Source organism: Neofelis nebulosa, chromosome 1, assembly GCF_028018385.1.
Source record: "Neofelis nebulosa isolate mNeoNeb1 chromosome 1, mNeoNeb1.pri, whole genome shotgun sequence".
NCBI lineage: Eukaryota > Metazoa > Chordata > Mammalia > Carnivora > Felidae > Neofelis > Neofelis nebulosa.
In genome coordinates this window covers 192617189-192635740 of record NC_080782.1, presented here as the reverse complement: position 1 = coordinate 192635740, position 18552 = coordinate 192617189, and the positions used below count along the sequence as shown (strand labels likewise).

The window sequence follows — 18552 nt, the reverse complement described above, 5'->3', positions numbered from 1 at the left end:
TAAAAAGTAAGTGCTTTCAAACTTAAAGACATTTGATTTTTAAATGATAGCCACTACTTTTTGACATATTTTTATTTAATCCTTATTTAAACAACTGTATTTACCCTAAGTAAATTAGCATCAGTACATCTGCTTGTGTACTATAAACCTTGAAGTGAAGCACTGAACAATTTTATACTCTAAGAATACTGAAATACTATAGAATGACAGGTATTTTGCTTTCTGTTATAAGCTACTCTATGAGTGAAAAGGATTTTGTGGATTAATGAACTCTAAACTCCAAACAACCAAATCGCTTTGTAATACATATGGGAAAGGGTGGGGCTAGCTGGAGATTGCCTATACAAATTTTCATTCAATATAAATTTTTTTAGAAATAAAAATTTTAAATGAAATATTTACATTAATACATTAGATCACAATGGATTCATTTTCTGCATTGCAATATGCTTTAAAATGTCATTAATTAAAGTCTCAGGTAAGAGGTATCCAACTAACTATATTCATTAATACAACATATGACTATTTCCATTCCTCATTCTTTTATCATCCAAATTCATGTATTTCTAATTTTTTTTTATTAAGTTTTAAATTCTCATTTCAGTATAGTTAACATACTGTGTTATATTAGTTTCGGACGTACAATACAGTGATTCAACAATTCTGTCCTTTACTCAGTGCTCATCACACAGTGTACTTATTCTTAATCCCCTTCACCTATTTCATCCAATCCCCCACCAATCTCCCCATTGGTAACCATCAGTTTGTTGTCTACAGTTAAGAGTCTATTTCCTGCTTTGTCTCTCTTTTCTCTTCCTTTGTTTTGATTCTTTTATTTTTATTTTTTTTAATATGAAATTTATTGTCAAATTGGTTTCCATACAACAGCCAGTGCTCATCCCAACAGGTGCCTTCCTCAATGCCCATCACCCACTCTGTCCTCCCTCCCAACCCCATCAAACCTCAGTTTGTTCTCAGTTTTTAAGAGTCTCTTATGCTTTGCCTCCTTCCCTCTCTAACCTTATTATTTTTTTCCTTCCCCTCCCCCATGGTGTTCTGTTAAGTTTCTCAGGATCCACATAGGAGTGAAAACCTGTGGTATCTGTCTTTCTCGGTATGACTTATTTCATTCATTTAGCATAATACTCTCCAGTTCCATCCACGTTGTTACAAAAGGCCATATTTCATTCTTTCTCATTGCCACGGTAGTATTCCATTGTGCACATAAACCACAATTTCTTTATCCATTCATCAGTTGATGGACATTTAGGCTCTTTCCATAATTTGGCTATTGTTGAAAGTGCTGCTATAAACATTGGGGTACAAGTGCCCCTATGCATCAGTAGTCCTGTATCCCTTGGGTAAATTCCTAGCAGTGTTATTGCTGGGTCATAGGTTAGGTCTATTTTTAATTTTTGAGGAACCTCCACACTGTTTTCCAGAGTGGCTGCACCAGTTTCCATTCCCACCAACAGTGCAAGAGGGTTCCCGTTTCTCCACGTCCTCACCAGCATCTACAGTCTCCAGATGTGTTCATTTTAGCCACCCTGACTGGCGTGAGGTGATATCTGAGTGTGGTTTTGATTTGTATTTCCCTGATGAGGAGTGACGTTGAGCATGTTTTCATGTGCCTGTTGGCCATCTGGATGTCTTCCTTAGAGAAGTGTCTATTCGTGTTTTCTGCCCATTTCTTCACTGGATTATTTGTTTTTCGGGTGTGGAGTTTGGTGAGTTCTTTATAGATTTTGGATACTAGCCCTTTGTCCAATATGTCATTTGCAAATATCTTTTCCCATTCTGTTGGTTGCCTTTTAGTTTTGTTGACTGTTTCCTCTGCAGTGCAGAAGCTTTCTATCTTCATGAGGTCCCAGTAGTTCATTTTTGCTTTTAATTCCCTTGTCTTTGGGGATGTGTCAAGTAAGAAATTGCTGCGGCTGAGGTCAGAGAGGTTTTTTCTGGCTTCCTCCTCTAGGGTTTCGATGGTTTCCTGTCTCACATTCAGGCCCTTTATCCATTTTGAGTTTATTTTTGTGAATGGTGTAAGAAAGTGGTCTAGTGTCATTCTTCTGCATGTTGCTGTCCAGCTCTCCCAGCACCATTTGTTAAAGAGACTGTATGTTTTCCATTGGATATTCTTTCCTGCTTTGTCAAAGATTTTTTTTGTGGGTCTAACTCTGGGGTTTCTATTCTATTCCATTGGTCTATGTGTCTGTTTTTGTGCCAATACCATGCTGTCTTGATGATTACAGATTTGTAGTAGAGGCTAAAGTCTGGGATTGTGATGCCTCCTGCTTTGGTCTTCTTCTTCAAAATTACTTTGGCTATTCGGGGTCTTTTGTGGTTCCATATAAATTTTAGGATTGCTTGTTCTAGCTTCAAGAAGAATGCTGGTGCAATTTTGATTGGGATTGCATTGAATGTGCAGATAGCTTTGGGTAGAATTGACATTTTAACAATATTTATTCTTCCAATCCATGAGCATGGAATGTTTTTCCATTTCTTTGTGTCTTCTTCAATTTCCTCCATAAGCTTTCTATAGTTTTCAGCATACAGATCTTTTACATCTTTGGTTAGGTTTATTCCTAGGTATTTTATGCTTCTTGGTGCAATTGTGGATGGGATCAGTTTCTTTGTCTTTCTGTTGCTTCATTATTAGTGTATAAGAATGCAACTGATTTCTGTACATTGATTTTGTATCCTGTGACTTTGCTGAATTCATGTATCAGTTCTAGCAGACTTTTGGTGGAGTCTGTCAGATTTTCCATATACAATATCATGTCATATGCAAAAAGTGAAAGCTTGACTTCATCTTTGCCAATTTTGATACATTTGATTTCCTTTGGTTGTCTGATTGCTGATGCTAGAACTTCCAATACTATGTTAACAAACAGCAGTGAAAGTGGACATCCCTGTCATGTTCCTGATCTCAGAAGGAAAGCTCTCAGTTTTTCCCCATTGAGGATGATATTAGCTGTGGGCTTTTCATAAATGGCTTTTATGATGTTTAAGTGTGTTCCTTCTATCCCGACTTTCTCAAGGGTTTTTATTAAGAAAGGATGCTGAATTTTGTCAAATGCTTTTCTGCATCGATTGACAGGATCATATGGTTCTTTTCTTTTATTAATGTGATGTATCACATTGATTGATTTGCGAATGTTGAACCAGCCCTGCAGCCCAGGAATGAATCCCACTTGATTATGGTAAATAATTCTTTTTATATCCTGTTGAATTCGATTTGCTAGTTTCTTGTTGAGGATTTTTGCGTCCGTATTCATCAGGGATATTGCCCTGTAGTTCTCTTTTTTTTGCTGGGTCTCTGTCTGGTTTGGGAATCAAAGTAATGCTGGCTTCATAGAATGAGTCTGGAAGTTTTCCTTCCCTTTCTATTTTTTGGAACAGCTTGAGAAGGATAGGTATTATCTCTGCTTTAAATGTCTGGTAGAATTCCCCAGGGAAGCCATCTGGTCCTGGACTCTTGTTGGGAGATTTAAAAAAAAAAATTTTTTTTTAACGTTTATTTATTTTTGAGACAGAGAGAGACAGAGCACAAACAGGGGAGGGGCAGAGAGAGAGGGAGACACAGAATCCGAAACAGGCTCCAGGCTCTGAGCTGTCAGCACAGAGCCCGAGGCGGAGCTCGAATTCACGGACCGCGAAATCATGACCTGAGCTGAAGTCAGACGCTTAACCGACCGAGCCACCCGGGCGCCCCTTGTTGGGAGATTTTTGATAACTGATTCAATTTATTTGCTGAACTTTGTTCAAGTCTTCTATTTCTTCCTGTATGAGTTTTGGAAGTGTGTGGGTGCTTAGGAATTTGTCCATTTCTTCCAGGTTGTCCAGTTTGTTGGCATATAATCTTTCATAGTATTCCCTGATAATTGCTTGTATTTCTGAGGGATTGGTTGTAGTAATTCCATTTTCATTCATGATTTTATCTATTTGGGTCATCTCCCTTTTCTTTTTGAGAAGCCTCGCTACAGGTTTATCAATTTTGTTTATTTTTTCAAAAAACCAACTCTTGGTTTCATTGATCTGCTCTACAGTTTTTTTTTTAGATTCTATATTATTTCTGCTCTGATCTTTATTATTTCTCTTCTTCTGCTGGGTTTGGGGTGTCTTTGCTGTTCTGCTTCTATTTCCTTTAGGTGTGCTGTTAGATTTTGTATCTGGGATTTTTCTTGTTTCTTGAGATAGGCCTGGATTGCAATGTATTTTCCTCTCAGGACTGCCTTCGCTGCATCCCAAAGCATTTGGATTGTTGTATTTTCATCTTCATTTGTTTCCATATATTTTTAAATTTCTTTTCTAACTGCCTGGTTGACCCATTCATTCTTTAGTGGGGTGTTCTTTAACCTCCATGCTTTTGGAGGTTTTCCAGACTTTTTCCTGTGGTTGATTTCAAGTTTCATAGCATTGTGGTCTGAAAGTGTGCATGCTATGATCTCAGTTATTTTATGTTTATGAAGGGCTGTTTTGTGGCCCAGTATGTGATCTCTCTTGGAGAATGTTCCATGTGCACTCGAGAAGAAAGTATATTCTGTTGCTTTGGGATGCAGAGTTCTAAATATAACCGTCAAGTCCATCTTATCCAATGTATCATTCAGGACCCTTGTTTCTTTATTGATCCTGTGTCTAGATGATCTATCCATTGCTGTATGTGGGGTATTAAAGGACCCTGCAATTACCACATTCTTATCAATAAAGTTGCTTATGTTTGTGATTAACTGTTTTATGTATTTGGGGGCTCCTGTATTCGGCTCATAGACATTTATAATTGTTAGCTCTTCCTGATGGATAGACCCTGTAATTATTATATAATGCCCTTCTTCATCTCTTGTTACTGCCTTTAATTTAAAGTCTAGTTTGTCTGATATAAGTATGGCTATTCCAGCTTTATTCTGACTTGCAGTAGCATGATAGCTACTTCTCCATCTCCTCACTTTCAATCTGAAGGTGTTCTCAGGTTAAAATGAGTCTCTTGTAGACAGCAAATAGATGGGTCTTGGTTTTTATCCATTGTGATACCCTATGTCTTTTGGTTGGAGCATTTAGTCTGTTTATATTCAGTGTTATTATTGAAAGATATGGATTTAGAGTCATTGTAGAGTCTGAAGGTTTCATGCTTGTAGTGATGTCTCTGGTACTTTGTGGTCCTTGCAACATTTTACTCACAGAATCCCCCTTAGGATCTCTTGTAGGGTTGGTTTAGTGGTGATGAATTCCTTCAGTTTGTGTTTGTTTGGGAAAACGTTTATCTCTCCTTCTATTCTGAATGACAGACTTGCTGGGTAAAGGATTCTCGGCTGCATATTTTTTTCTGTTCAACACATTGAAGATTTCCTGCCATTCCTTTCTGGCCTGCCAAGTTTCAGTAGATAGGTCTGCCACTAGTCTTATGGGTCTCCCTTTATAAGTTAGAGCATATTTATCCCTAGCTGCTTTCAGAATTTTCTCTTTATCCTCGTATTTGCCAGTTTCACTATGATATGTTGTGCAGAAGATCCATTCAAGTTACATCTGAAGGGAATTCTCTGTGCCTCTTGGATTTCAATGCCTTTTTCCTTCCCCAGGTCAGGGAAGTTCTCAACTGTGATTTGTTCAAGTACACCTTCAGCCCCTTTCTCTTTCTCTTCTGGAATTCCTATTATACAGATATTGTTCTGTTTGATTGTGTCACTTAGTTCTCTAATTCTCCCCTCATACTCCTGGATTTTTTTTTTTTTATCTCTCTTTTTGTCAGCTTCCTCTTTTTCCATAATTTTATCTTCTAATTCACTATTCTCTCCTCTGCCTCTTCAATCCATGCTATGGCTGCCTCCATTTTATTTTGCACCTCATTTATAGCAGTTTTTAGTTCCTCATGACTATTTTTTAGTCCCTTGATTTCTGTAGCAATAGATTCTCTGCTGTCCTGTATGCTTTTTTCAAGCACAGTGATTAATTTTATGACTATTATTCTAAATTCTTGTTCCGTTATATTGCTTAAATTGTTTTTTATCTATTCATTAGCTGTCGCTACTTCCTGGAGTTTCTTTTGAGGAGAGTTTTTCTGCTTCCTCATTTTGGATAGTCCCTGGGGTGGCGTGGAACTGCAGGGCACTTCCCCTGTGCTGTCTGGAGTAACTTGTGTTGGTGGGCGGGGCCCACAGTCAGACCTGATGTCTGTCCCCAGCCCATGGCTGGGGCCACAGTCAGACTGGTGTGTACCTTATCTTCCCCTCTCCCAGGGGCAGGACTCACTGTGGAGTGGTGTGGCCCCTGTCTGGGCTACTTGCACACTGCCAGGCTTGTGGTGCTGCTTTGATGGGATCTGGCGTATTAGCCAGGGTGGATCCGCAAGGTGCACAGGGGCGGGAGGGGCAGGCTTAGCTTGCTTTGCTTTGGTGGTCTCCTGCGGGAGGGCCCTGTAGCACCAGGGGGGAGGCAGACCCGTTGGAGGGATGGATCCACAGAAGCACAGCATTGGGTGTTTGTGGGGTGCAAGCAAGTTGGGTGATGGGAACTGGTTCCATTTGGGATTACAGCTGAGGGATGGGAGAGGGAGATGGCGTTTGCCAGCGCCTTTATTCCCCACGGAGCTGAGGTCTGTTTTCCCTGGCTCAACAACTCTCCCTCCCAATGTCCTCTTGCCTTCCCACTCTCCAAGCAGAGCTGTTGACTTTTAATATTCCAGATGTTAAGTCCCACTGGCTGTCAGAACTCACGGATTCTGGCCCCTCCACTTTTGCAAGCCAGACTTCGGGGGCTCTGCCTTGCCAGACGGGCTGCCCCTCCACCGCCCCTGCTCCCTCCTGCCAGTCTGTGTAGCACACACCACCTCTCCGCCCTTCCTACTGTCTTCTGGGGGCCTCTTATCCACACTTGGCTCCGGAGAGTCTGTTCTGCTAGACATCTGGCAGTTTTCTGGATTATTTAGGCAGGTGTGGGTGGAATCTAAGTGATCAGCTGGATGAGGTGAGCCTAGCGCTCTCTTATGCCTCCATCTTCCAACAACCTCCTTTGTTTTGATTCTCAAATTTCACACATGGAATCATTTAATATTTGTCTTTCTCGGACTTATTTCGTTCAGCATTATACTCTCTAGCTCCATCTATGTTGTTGCAAATAGCAAGATTTCATTCTTTTTTATGGCTGAATAATAATATTCCATTGTGTGTGTATATATCCATTTTTAAAATCCATTTCTTTATCCATTCATCTACTGATGGACACTTGGACTGCTTCCATAATTTGGCTACTGTAAATAATGCTGCAGTAAATACATGGTTGTATGTATCCCTCTGTATTAGTGTTTTGTATTTTTTGGGTAAATACCCAACAGTGTTTACTAGATCGTGGGGTATTCTATTTTTAACTTTTTGAGGAACTGCCATCATTTCTAATTTAATATGTATCAATATTATATTTTAAATTAAATGTTGTTTCAATAGTACCAAATACAGAATGTATTAGTGTCTTTTAAAAAATACATACAGGGCGCCTGGGTGGCTCAGTTGGTTAGGCATCTGACTTTAGCTCAGGTCATGATCTCACAGTTTGTGGGTTTGAGCCCCACGTCGGGCTCTGTGCTGACAGCATGGAGCCTGGACCCTGGTTCAGATATTGTCTCCCTCTCTCTCTGCTCCACCCCCCCCCCACCCCATGCTCTGTCTCTGTCTCTCAAAAATAAAATAAAACATTTAAAAAAAAGTAAAAAAAAATATATACAAAATTTTAAAATGTGTTCCTTCATCGATTTATTCAACCACTTTATATTAAAGGCCTTCCCTCTGTGTGCATATATGAACACTTTTTTATCCTTCCCTTGAATCACTATATCTCCCAGCTAAATGTAAAAAACAAACAATAAAACATATAACTTGGAAGGTGCTTGTGTGGTTCAGTTGGTTAAGTGTCCGACTTCAGCTCAGGTCATGATCTGGCAGTTCATGAGATCAAGCCCCCCCCCGCCCTCCCCCCGCCCCCCAATCAGGCTCTGTGCTAAGCTCGGCATCTGGAGTCGGCTTCAGATTCTGTGCTTCCCACACTCTCTCTGCCCCTCCCCCGCTCACCATCTGTCTCTTTCTAAAAATAAACATTAAAAAAAATAATAACTTGGAAAATTAGGTGCTAATTAATATAAGTCCTTACACAATTTTTCAGCTTCCTCTATTGACAAATATAAAGACAGTACTGCAAGTGGACTCTAAACACTTGCTTTTTCTAAAATTTTATTAGTAATAATAGTGCTTTGATTACTATTAATTTAATTCTGATATAATTACCTTCATATTGGGAACATGTACTACATCCCCATATTGGTCTTTTGTTTGAACAGTTATGGTGGTAGGCCAACCACAACGAATATCATCCTTGTTCAGGATCAAAGATGTTTTCTGAGGATCAGCATAGGAATCTGGTTGAAGCCACCTAGCAGTGATGAAAAAACAAGCAAAAAAGTAAACACTCATAAATATCTTCAATGATTAACATGAAATTAAGCCAAATGAGTAACACTTGTACCAAATAATATCTTCATTTCCAATTCAGTGACAATCACAAGTGTCTCCCTTGCAAATTGTTAGTGACGCATTCATTAAAAATATATGACAAAGTACAGGAGGTTTCTGATGTTTTTGTAAATAGAAATAATTTTAAAATCAGAAAAGTTGAAATTTTAACTACAGCTGACACAAAATAACCAAGAAAACAAATTTAGGTTGTGTATATTTGAAGTCCCAGTACACTCATGCTTACTGAGGGAGGTCTGCCCGGATTTGCCAGCCTGAAAATCGGAGAAAGAACAACTCATCTGTAAAAGCAGTGATAGTAATGGCATTCTGCTGCCTGAGAACAGTTAGGTTAAAGATGTACAGGTTAAAGATGTACTGTTCATCTCCTGTTCATCCAGTGTCTCAACTATCTTCCCTATTACCTTCCCTTCCATGTAAATTTTGCCAAATTTCTACACTTTGGGATACCCATTCTTCTTTTTTTTTAATAGGAGAAACGGATAATCTTTTTTTTTAAATGCTTATTTATTTTTGAGAGAGAGTGTGCACAAGTGGGGGAGGGGCAGAGAGAGAGGGAGACAAGGAGTCTGAAGTAGGCTCCAGGCTCTGAGCTGTCAGTGCAGAGCCTGAAGCAGGGCTTGAACCCACAACATGCGAGATCATGACCTGAGCTGAAGTCAGGCACTTAACTGACTGAGCCACCCAGGTGCCCCAGGATATTCATTCTTGAATTCATTCCATGATCTACATTCAAGTTGTCCTGGGAGATAAGTTACAAGTAATTCTGTCATGTTTTATGTAAAGATGTCCACAAAGTTAGCAGTGAGGCTGACTTAAAAAAATTCCCTATTCTCCAATCACCATTTTGATTTTTCAAAACTAAAGAGGAACCTCTTTATTTTTAAAATTAGAAATGGGAAGAAGTTAGACTTCTATATTTACTAGTAAAATCACACAAGCCAGCATATTTTTTCTTTTCATAAAAAAAAAAAAAATAGCAACAAGATAAATGAGAACTCTATAACCCCAAATGATTTCATTAAAATTCTAAATATATTTGTATTATTTGTAGGTTTTATAAGAAATCATATTAAAATAACATACGGTGATAAATTTAAGTTTAATCTAAAATTCCTAGACCTCTCAATTATACCATGTATTTTTTAAATAAATAAAAGTTCACCTAGGAAACTTTAAAATAATCAACTAACAACTACCATATACTTTAAAGATAGTTTAAAATATTTACCATTTTATACTTCAGCAAGTTCAAAACACATAAACCAGATTCTTCCGGCTTCATTTTAACATCTTTCCCTTTCATTTCTCTTCAGAAATGAAGAGTGAGGCATGCCCTGAAATAAGTCACTGTAGCACTTAAAGCACATTACCTTGCAAGCCTCCCACCACTTGATCCTGGAACACAGGCAATAAAATCATCCAGAAAGGACTGTTCATTGCTTTGGATTTGAAGTGGTAAGTTTCCTTCAAGTGCCTCTAATATAGTTGGTGAATGAGAAAGAGCTAAACCCTTTCCAAGAATACCAGAATGGGTTTTGCACACCTGTTGGGTAAAAGACAATATTCATGTATTTGAAAACATACAATTTTAATTACATGAGTTTCTTGAACTTTCACACAATTTTAGGTAGGCCTCTTCAGGGAAAGCATTTTCTCTCCATGCCCCAGTGCTCCTGTAGCCTACAAAGTATAAAACAAACCTCCAGGAGGGAAAAATATGGGATAGTACTTCCAGCCTCCTTCCTCCCACCAAAACAAGTAATGTCAGAGACGTACAGGTTGAGAAGGTGCATCTCCTCTCGCTCTACTGGGCCAGGGCTCCCTTCTGCAGGCAGCTGTGGAGGCCTCTCACCTTTTGTGTCCCCATTAGTGGCATCTTTCATGGGTGGATTATCTTTGCTCTCTTAGTTGGGTGGCTACCAAGGTCCTGCCTTGGACAACATGTGGATACAAGCCTGACTGTGGCTGCACATAAACTACATTAGTCTGTCTAAGCCTCAATTAAAATTAAGAAAAAGAGGCAGATAACAACTGAAATTTTAGTTTTCACTGACCTGACAAGCAAACTTTACCTTTTTGAAAGATCTGCTTTAAATGCTGAAACTCTAGAAACTTTTTAATGACTATGTTATAAATTTTGAAACAAAATATTTTTCATAGAAGTTTATGCTTCCACTACTATGACACTTACACAACAGTACCTTCTGCATTCTCTGAGATATACAATTTCAAAAATCATGATCGTTAAAATCAAACAGATTTGAGTTCAATTCCTGACTTTTAGACAAGCACTGCTGTGTACTCTTGAGCTAAGAGGTTACACACCATTCCAATCTGCAAAATGTATAAACTGGTAATCAAATAATATCTCTCTTCTGTAGTTACTGCAAAACTTAAATTATATAACACATACAAAGTGCACACTATGCTGCCTAACAAGTAGTAGGTATTAGACCACATGACATCTACCTTATGTGCCAAAAATGTGGGCAATCTGGGATATGAGGGTTTTTGTCTTTAACAGAAGCACAATAAACATCTCTTTGTATCAGGCCTAAATGACATTTTATAAACCATTATAATCTCTGTAAGGATAAATAACATATGAACTCCTTGATGGTTCTCTTTAATTAGAATGTTGTCTGATACATACTGTATTTATTAAATCTCTATTGAATTTTTATTTTTTTATCTTAAAGTACAAAAACACATACTGTATTTATTAAATCGCTATTGAATTTTTATTTTTCTATCTTAAAGTACAAAAATTTAACTCTTTTTTAAAAACAAAATCAGGGGCTCCTGGGTGGCTCAGTCGGTTAGGCGGCCGACTTCGGCTCAGGTCATGATCTTGCGGTCTGTGAGTTCTGGCCCTGCGTCGGGCTCTGTACTGACAGCTCAGAGCCTGGAGCCTGTTTTGGATTCTGTGTCTCCCTCTCTCTGACCCTCCCCTGTTCATGCTCTGTCTCTCCCTGTCTCAAAAATAAATAAACGTTAAAAAAAATTAAAACAAAAACAAAAACAAAAACAAAAACAAAAGCTGGTGGGTTTTCAAAACGTAGAAGTTTCTTAACATTATTAAGGATACCAGGGCTCTCTATAATTGGAGCATAGTAATCAAGATCATGGACTTTGTCACCCAATTGCCAGAGGTCAAATTCTAGCCAGCTGCTTACTAGCTATGTGATTCTGGGCAAGTTACCTAAGCACTCCATGCCTCCTTGTAAATGGAAAGTAAGAGTTTCTCATTCATGGGGCCACTATGAGGACTAAATGAGTTAAAATATGCAAAGTGTTTGGAATAGTACTTGATAAGGTCAGGATCAAATAAATGTTTGTTTTTATTATTACTGCTATGATCAATTCATCTTGGGAAGTGAATAAGATGAAACAACCAGCTATAGGTAACAGTTGACCTGGATATTAGCCTCTGTCTCCTAATTAGCTGAATTCTTAGACAAGTCACAGAACTTCCTTGAACTTCAGTTATTGTAACTATAAGATGCAAGAGAGAATACTGACCTCAAAATGTAAATGCTAAAAACAGGTAATATTAAAGATACAATAAAATACTCTATAGAAATTATTTAAATTACTACTACTAACACCCATTTCCCTCTTTTTCTGACTGGTAAATAAAACTTCTTTTGAGATGCAATTTAAATGTCAACAGCTCTGCAAAGCCCTTCCCTAAACCCTTGGCACTTGGTAACTTCCTTCTCGGCAGGATTTGTGTTCACTTCAGATTTAACAACTTCCATGCAGCACAGCAAGGACTCACCTGGGTTTCTCCTATCAAGATATTATAAGTTATATATTATCTGTCAATAAACAGAATGAAGTACTTAATGAAGCCCTATATTCAAGAAAAATAAGGTTGATCTGAATGAAAATACTGCTTTCAAATCAATGTACAAATTTATCCTTACGATGTTTGTGACAATACCTGCAATGCAGCCTCTTCAAGAATTTCAAGATCTTCCTCTAATTCATTACCTGTTGTGTAAATGAAAAGTTTTAGTAACATATATTAATACTTAGTTTAACTTTTTTTTTTTTTTTAGTTTATGTATTTATTTTGAGAGCAAGAGCAGGGGAGGTGCAAAGAGAGGGGGGCAGAGAAAGAGAGAGAGAGAGAGAGAGAAAGAGAGAGAGAGAGAGAGAGAGAGAGAGAGAGAGAGAGAGAGAATCTCAAGCAGGCTCCATGTTGTCAGCGCAGAGCTGGACATGGGGCTTGAACTCATGAACCGCAAGATCATGACCTGAGCCAAAATCAAGAGTAGGATGCTTAACCCTCTGAGCCACCCAGAAACCTCACTTAGTTTAACTCTCTAGTCCTCTGCATTTATTCACACCTTTTTCACAATTCTGATATTCCAGATTGGAAAGAACTATTATCATTCTGGATCAGTCTCAGTGCTTTATGTTTTAAAATGTATATTTCAGTGTAAATATAAGGCTATTAATTCTCAAGGCAATACTCAAAAGGTATCTACCAAGTGATGTGCAATACACACACACACACACACACACACACACACACACACTACATTTAGGCATATAAATGTGCACTTTTGAATTTAGTGTATTCAAATTCCCCTCTATCTCCCAAAATGAAGGAACTAGTTACTCAGAATCTGGGCCTTTTTATTTTGGTTATCTTATACAAGAGCTATCTATACCTTTAGTAAAAAGAGTAATTTACAGGAAAACATAAGATAGTGAGTGTATCCTCCATCCATTTTCTCCTTTATTGCTTCATATAAAACATATTTAGGGGCACCTGTGTGGCTCAGTCGGTTAAGCGTCCGACTTCATCTCAGGTCATGATCTCATGGTTTGTGAATTCAAGCCCCATTGTGGGTTCTGTGCTGACAGCTCAGAGCCCTCTGAGGCCTGCTTCAGATTCTGTGTGTCCCTCTCTCTCTGCTCCTCTCTGCTCATGCTCTGGATCTCTTGCCTTCAAAAATAAAGCAACATTAAAAAAAAAACCAACCATATTTATTGAATTTGCTTTGATAGTTTAATTAATTTAAAAACTATTACTAAGGTAATACATGTTCAAAAGGAAATATTTAAATTTTGCAGAAGTGTAGAATGAAAAATTCTCCTACCTACCTCCTTCTGAAAATAAAATGTCAACAGTTTATGTATTATTCAAGAAACTTTGTGTGCAAATAAGTACATGTGTGTGTGTCAACATATATACTCATGCACACATACACATATATTATTATATATATATAACATAATATTCACGAAGAATGGGACCCTCTTCTGAAACTTTTCTCAGTTAACATAATTAGGAATTTTTCTTGGTCAGAACATAGAAATCTCTTTTTGTTGTTGTTTTTTAACAGTCTCATGTATTCCCCTTGTATGTATCATTACTTATTTAACCAGTTTCCAACTGATAGATATTTTAGTTGCTTCTATGTTTTACAATCACAAGCACTGCTATATTAATATCTCTCTTACAACATATATTTTTTAAGCATTTGTACAAGTACATACAAAAATTGCTGTATCAAAAAGTATACGGCATGTAAAATTTGAACAAATTTCCTTTGGAGGAAATAACAAATTTCCTCCAAAGGCTACACCCATTTCCTTCATATAAAGAGAACACAACATGTCTCACTTCCTCATACCTGTGTCAACATTAAGTAGGAGCAGGGGAACTGAGAAGCATGGAAGGGAACAGGAAAAAGGGAAGGAAGAAAAGAGCAGAGAATGAGAAGGGAGGGAGGAGGGATGAGGTGGAAAGGGTAGTCTTCGAGGGAGGAACTACAAATGAACTTCTAAGGGTGAGAACTGGGGAAATACAATAATAATGTCTTTTACTCCCAAACACTATGAAGATAAATGTTAAACCACGTCTAAGCATCATAGAATCAGTAAATATTTCTAACCTTAGTTTCATCTTTACCATCCTGATCATAAATTGATTCACATACCACACAAATTTGTATCATTTTATAAAGAGGTATTGTTCCTGCCAATACCTCATTTCTCTCCTGTGCTTCACAGGAAAATTCTTCTAAAGAGCTATCTATATTTAACCGGCGTCTCTTTTCTGACCATCCATTCTCTCCCTCTACTCTAAAGGCCTTATGTTTCTCTCATCTCACTGATATATTTCTTATTGAGCATATATGTAACCAACAAGTCTCTCCATCCAATGGTAGATTTTAATTGACTTCTCAACTACATTAAAAAATCCCATCAATGTCCATTTTCCTGGTTTTACGCCTACCTCCTTCGCTGCTGTACCAGTATTTTTTATGTGCTCTTCCTCCTGTTCTGTCCATTTTTGACACTTTGGCAGTCCCACTTCTGATCCTGGGCTATCTTCTCTTTCTCATTTGCATTCTCTTCCTAGCTCATCTTTCACATGGTCCCATGCCTTTAAATTTCAACTATGTTCAAATGACATTTCCTTTGACTTGTGCCCTGAGCATCAGGCAATGAATATCCAACTGTCTAGTTGATATGTCCACAAGGATATTTAAGAAATTATCTCAAAACTTTTGGTTTAATATTATGTATCTAATGTTTAACCCAGTGTCTGACACACAGCGTGTATGTGCCTAAGAAGGGTTTGTGTGCATGTCTGTGTGTGAATAGAAAAGACTAGAGGATACTCTTCAATCTTCAGTACAGAAAACCCAAACTACCAGCATATTAAACAGTTATTACTCATGAATGTATGGGACTATTGAATTCATTTTGCTAAATTATTTCAGAATGCCCTAAAATAAACATATTCTACCCTTGAAATTTTTAACAAAATCATAAACACCTAATACTTGACCAGACTTACCAATAGGAAGTGCTAGATCCTTTTTCATCAAAGCGGCTGCACAAACTCCGCCAAGATTGGCTAATTCTTTTTCCAACTGAATGACACCCTGGAGAATCACAAAAATAAAATAAAATAAAATGAAATGAAAATAAGATAAAATGAGCTGCTTTAAAAAAATATTTGGAGGATAAAATATTTGGAAGATAATGTGGATTATCAACAAAATGTGATTTGCATCCAAGCATAACTTTTGAAACCAGAAAGAACAGGTCAACTAGTGGTTAAATTAAGAGTGGAGGAGGGTCAATAAAATGTCTACTGCATGTTATAAGGTCCAGGTCTACAGGTGCATTCCAAAGAATTTGTCATTCATTACTTTGAAGTAACATGATCATTTTTTTCACCTTGATTTTGTTTTATTGTATGATTTGAAACATTTAGAATAGAAACTAAATTGGTCCCATTGGGAAAGCAGATTCTATTATTTACTCAGAAAGGTACAGCCACCTGAGCAGGTTTGGAGCAGGTACAATTATAATTTCTGTTGCAGACTCTATTCTCTTCATGTATTAAAAGTAGCAAAAACAAACAAACAAACAAACAAAACACTAAAAAACAAAAAACACTACACAAAATTAAACTACAAGGTATTTTAAATTATATTCTTTAAATTTCAGGCTTCGTGAACATAGGCAGCAAACACAACTTTAGTCAATAGCAGCCCTCAGAAACACAATCTTAACACAATGAGAAGATAATTCATTCCTACCTCATCAGGTCCAGGGCTAAACTCATATCCAATTGCAAAACATTTAAAACCATAGAAAGAAGCTTTGTCATCTTTCACATAATCTGATGCAGTCTCCAATGAAAAAAGGGCTTCATTTCCTAAGAAAAAAAAGCTAACATTGAGTTCAAAATCTGAAATGACTTTATTAAAGTTTCCCTTTTATCTATCTCAAGATAGGTAGCAATACAAATCAGTTATTAAAAAGCCCAGGCTTTTTGGGGGCGGGGGGTGTTCCTGTATCTACTTGAATATAATTGCTAAAAACAACTCTAGCCAACAACAGAATCATCTCAAGTGAATTGTTATTTTTCTTTATGATCAAGCTCTCCTCAATCAAATGTTCTACCTTCATGTTACATGAGCAATCATTTTTCAATTATCTATTTCTAGGGTAACCTAGGTTAGTTAGCCTTTTCTGTTTCAGTCAGTAAGCAATCCTCTAACCTGGCTCCTTACAAACAAACAAGGCAGGTCAGACTAGAAGACAAAAGCTTCTGAATTCAAACAGGCTATGAGTTTGAGGAATCACAAGAATATTTATGGTTAACTGGTTAAAAACACAACAGACTACATGCAGTTTTAATAATTTACAAACTTTCTTTGAAAGGAAAACATTAGCAATAGCAATAAAAAAATGCTTTCTATCTCTGACACTCCCCCCGCCGCCCAACACACACACATCCTCAAGCCTGAAGAACTAAAAACAACAGCTTTAATGTAACTCAGTATGTGAGGTGTTTCACCAATTCTCTTGAGTGGAAGAAGCCCTAAGTTCTCAAAGTCTAGCACTTATTGGGAAAATAAAAGATCAAATTCACTTCTTCCATAGTTTGTTCCCAACTATACAGACATCTACTCCTCAATATTAACCCTCTGCTTTGGTTAAGCTAAACTTTTTTCACAAGATCCTCATGACATTCTCTCTTTGAAAACGCAGTCGTGTTATGAGACTAGAGTCTTCTTCACTACTCAAGTGCACTCCAGATGCATAGTAGGTCTTGAAGAAATTCTTCTCAATGTTGTATCCTTACCAAACATAATTGTCATAAATGCATATATTTTACCATATGAAACAGAAAATAAAAAAACAACTTACCTGGCAACACTAAAACCATAGTAGGCCACCCAGAGGACCCTGAAAATTTCTTTAATTCTATCCAGGAGTTAAGATTTTCATGAACAGATGTCAATTTTGGTCCATATCCTGAATTCTGAACAGTTCTGACAGGAATCAATAAACGGAGGACATCTTCTGACTGTGCAGTGCCACACTGGGGGTCAAACTCGATTGTCATCCACCGTACACATTCTGGGAACGTCACCTGAGGTCAATAGGCAAGAGGACACTTGTATTTGTTAAGAAAAATTTGATTGTTTTTTCCTATTTTAGACACAGGACATACTGTAAATATGATGCTTTAAACATACTGTAAACTAAATTTTAAGAAACTAATACAGTAGTTTCAATATGATTAGAAATCATGGTATTAATGTTCAATATCAATTGTCCCTATTCCCAACTTGCAATATCTACTGCTTTCTACCTAAAACTTGGTTGATATTACATCAATGTTTGTAAGTACACACTGGTAACACTGAAAAAATATTACAAGGTTGTTTTGATTTCCATAAACATTCAGTTATCTAATTTTGTGGAACTATATATATAGAAAATTTTCTATTTCAGTCAGTATGCATTTAAGGAATCTAAGTAGGTAAATGAAAATATAATTAGATGGGCAAAATATAAAGATATATTGATGGAAAGGAAACAAATCATTAAAATTTAAGGTTTTAGTCACTTTTAAGTTATCTACCATTCATAGTATCTGCTACAAATGATATTTTTCATTAGCAAAAAACTTCAGAACTTCATATATAATGAGAATAAAAAAATAAACTAAACACACAATGATGAAAACCTAGATTTTTATATTTTCCTAATCTAAAGTTTCAATGTAATATGAGTTTATGATGGCACATACTTATATGTATATTTTTAAGTAAGCCAATATAGTTTATTTTATTAAAGTTGAAATATGAAGGGTAGAAAAACTAAAATAAAATTGCCAAATACTAGCTATTGTGTTGAAAGTCACACAAACTAGGTCATAAAATGTATCTTTGTCCTTATCTTTTAAAAATCTTTTATTAGTATTTTTTTAAATATAATTTAGTGTCAAGTTGGCTAACATACAGCGTATACAGTGTGCTCTTGGTTTCAGGGGTAGATTCCTGTGATTCATCGCTTACGTGCAACATCCAGTGCTCATTACAAGAAGTGCCCTCCTCAATGCCCATCACCCACTTTCCCCTCTCCCCTGCCACCCCCATCAATCCTCAGTTTGTTCTCTGTATTTAAGAGTCTAATATGGGTTTGCCTCCCTCTCTGTTTGAAACTATTTCTTCCCCATCCCTTCCCCCATGGTCTTCTGTTAAGT

The 18552-nt window shown here is 37.1% G+C and overlaps 1 protein-coding gene across 17 annotated transcripts in view; it reads right to left on the bottom strand.

Annotated features, from left to right (window-relative positions):
- The window catches only part of MYCBP2 (MYC binding protein 2), a 285475-nt gene that overhangs the window by 97206 nt on the left and 169717 nt on the right, over positions 1–18552 (bottom strand). For all 17 annotated transcript variants that reach the window (XM_058682354.1, XM_058682355.1, XM_058682342.1 and 14 more), the window contains 6 exons: positions 17208–17433; positions 16091–16209; positions 15340–15427; positions 12463–12512; positions 9887–10059; positions 8268–8412 (listed from right to left, as the gene is read on the bottom strand). In XM_058682354.1, coding sequence (XP_058538337.1) covers positions 8268–8412; positions 9887–10059; positions 12463–12512; positions 15340–15427; positions 16091–16209; positions 17208–17433 — 801 coding nt within the window. The remainder of the gene's footprint in view (positions 1–8267; positions 8413–9886; positions 10060–12462; positions 12513–15339; positions 15428–16090; positions 16210–17207; positions 17434–18552) is intronic.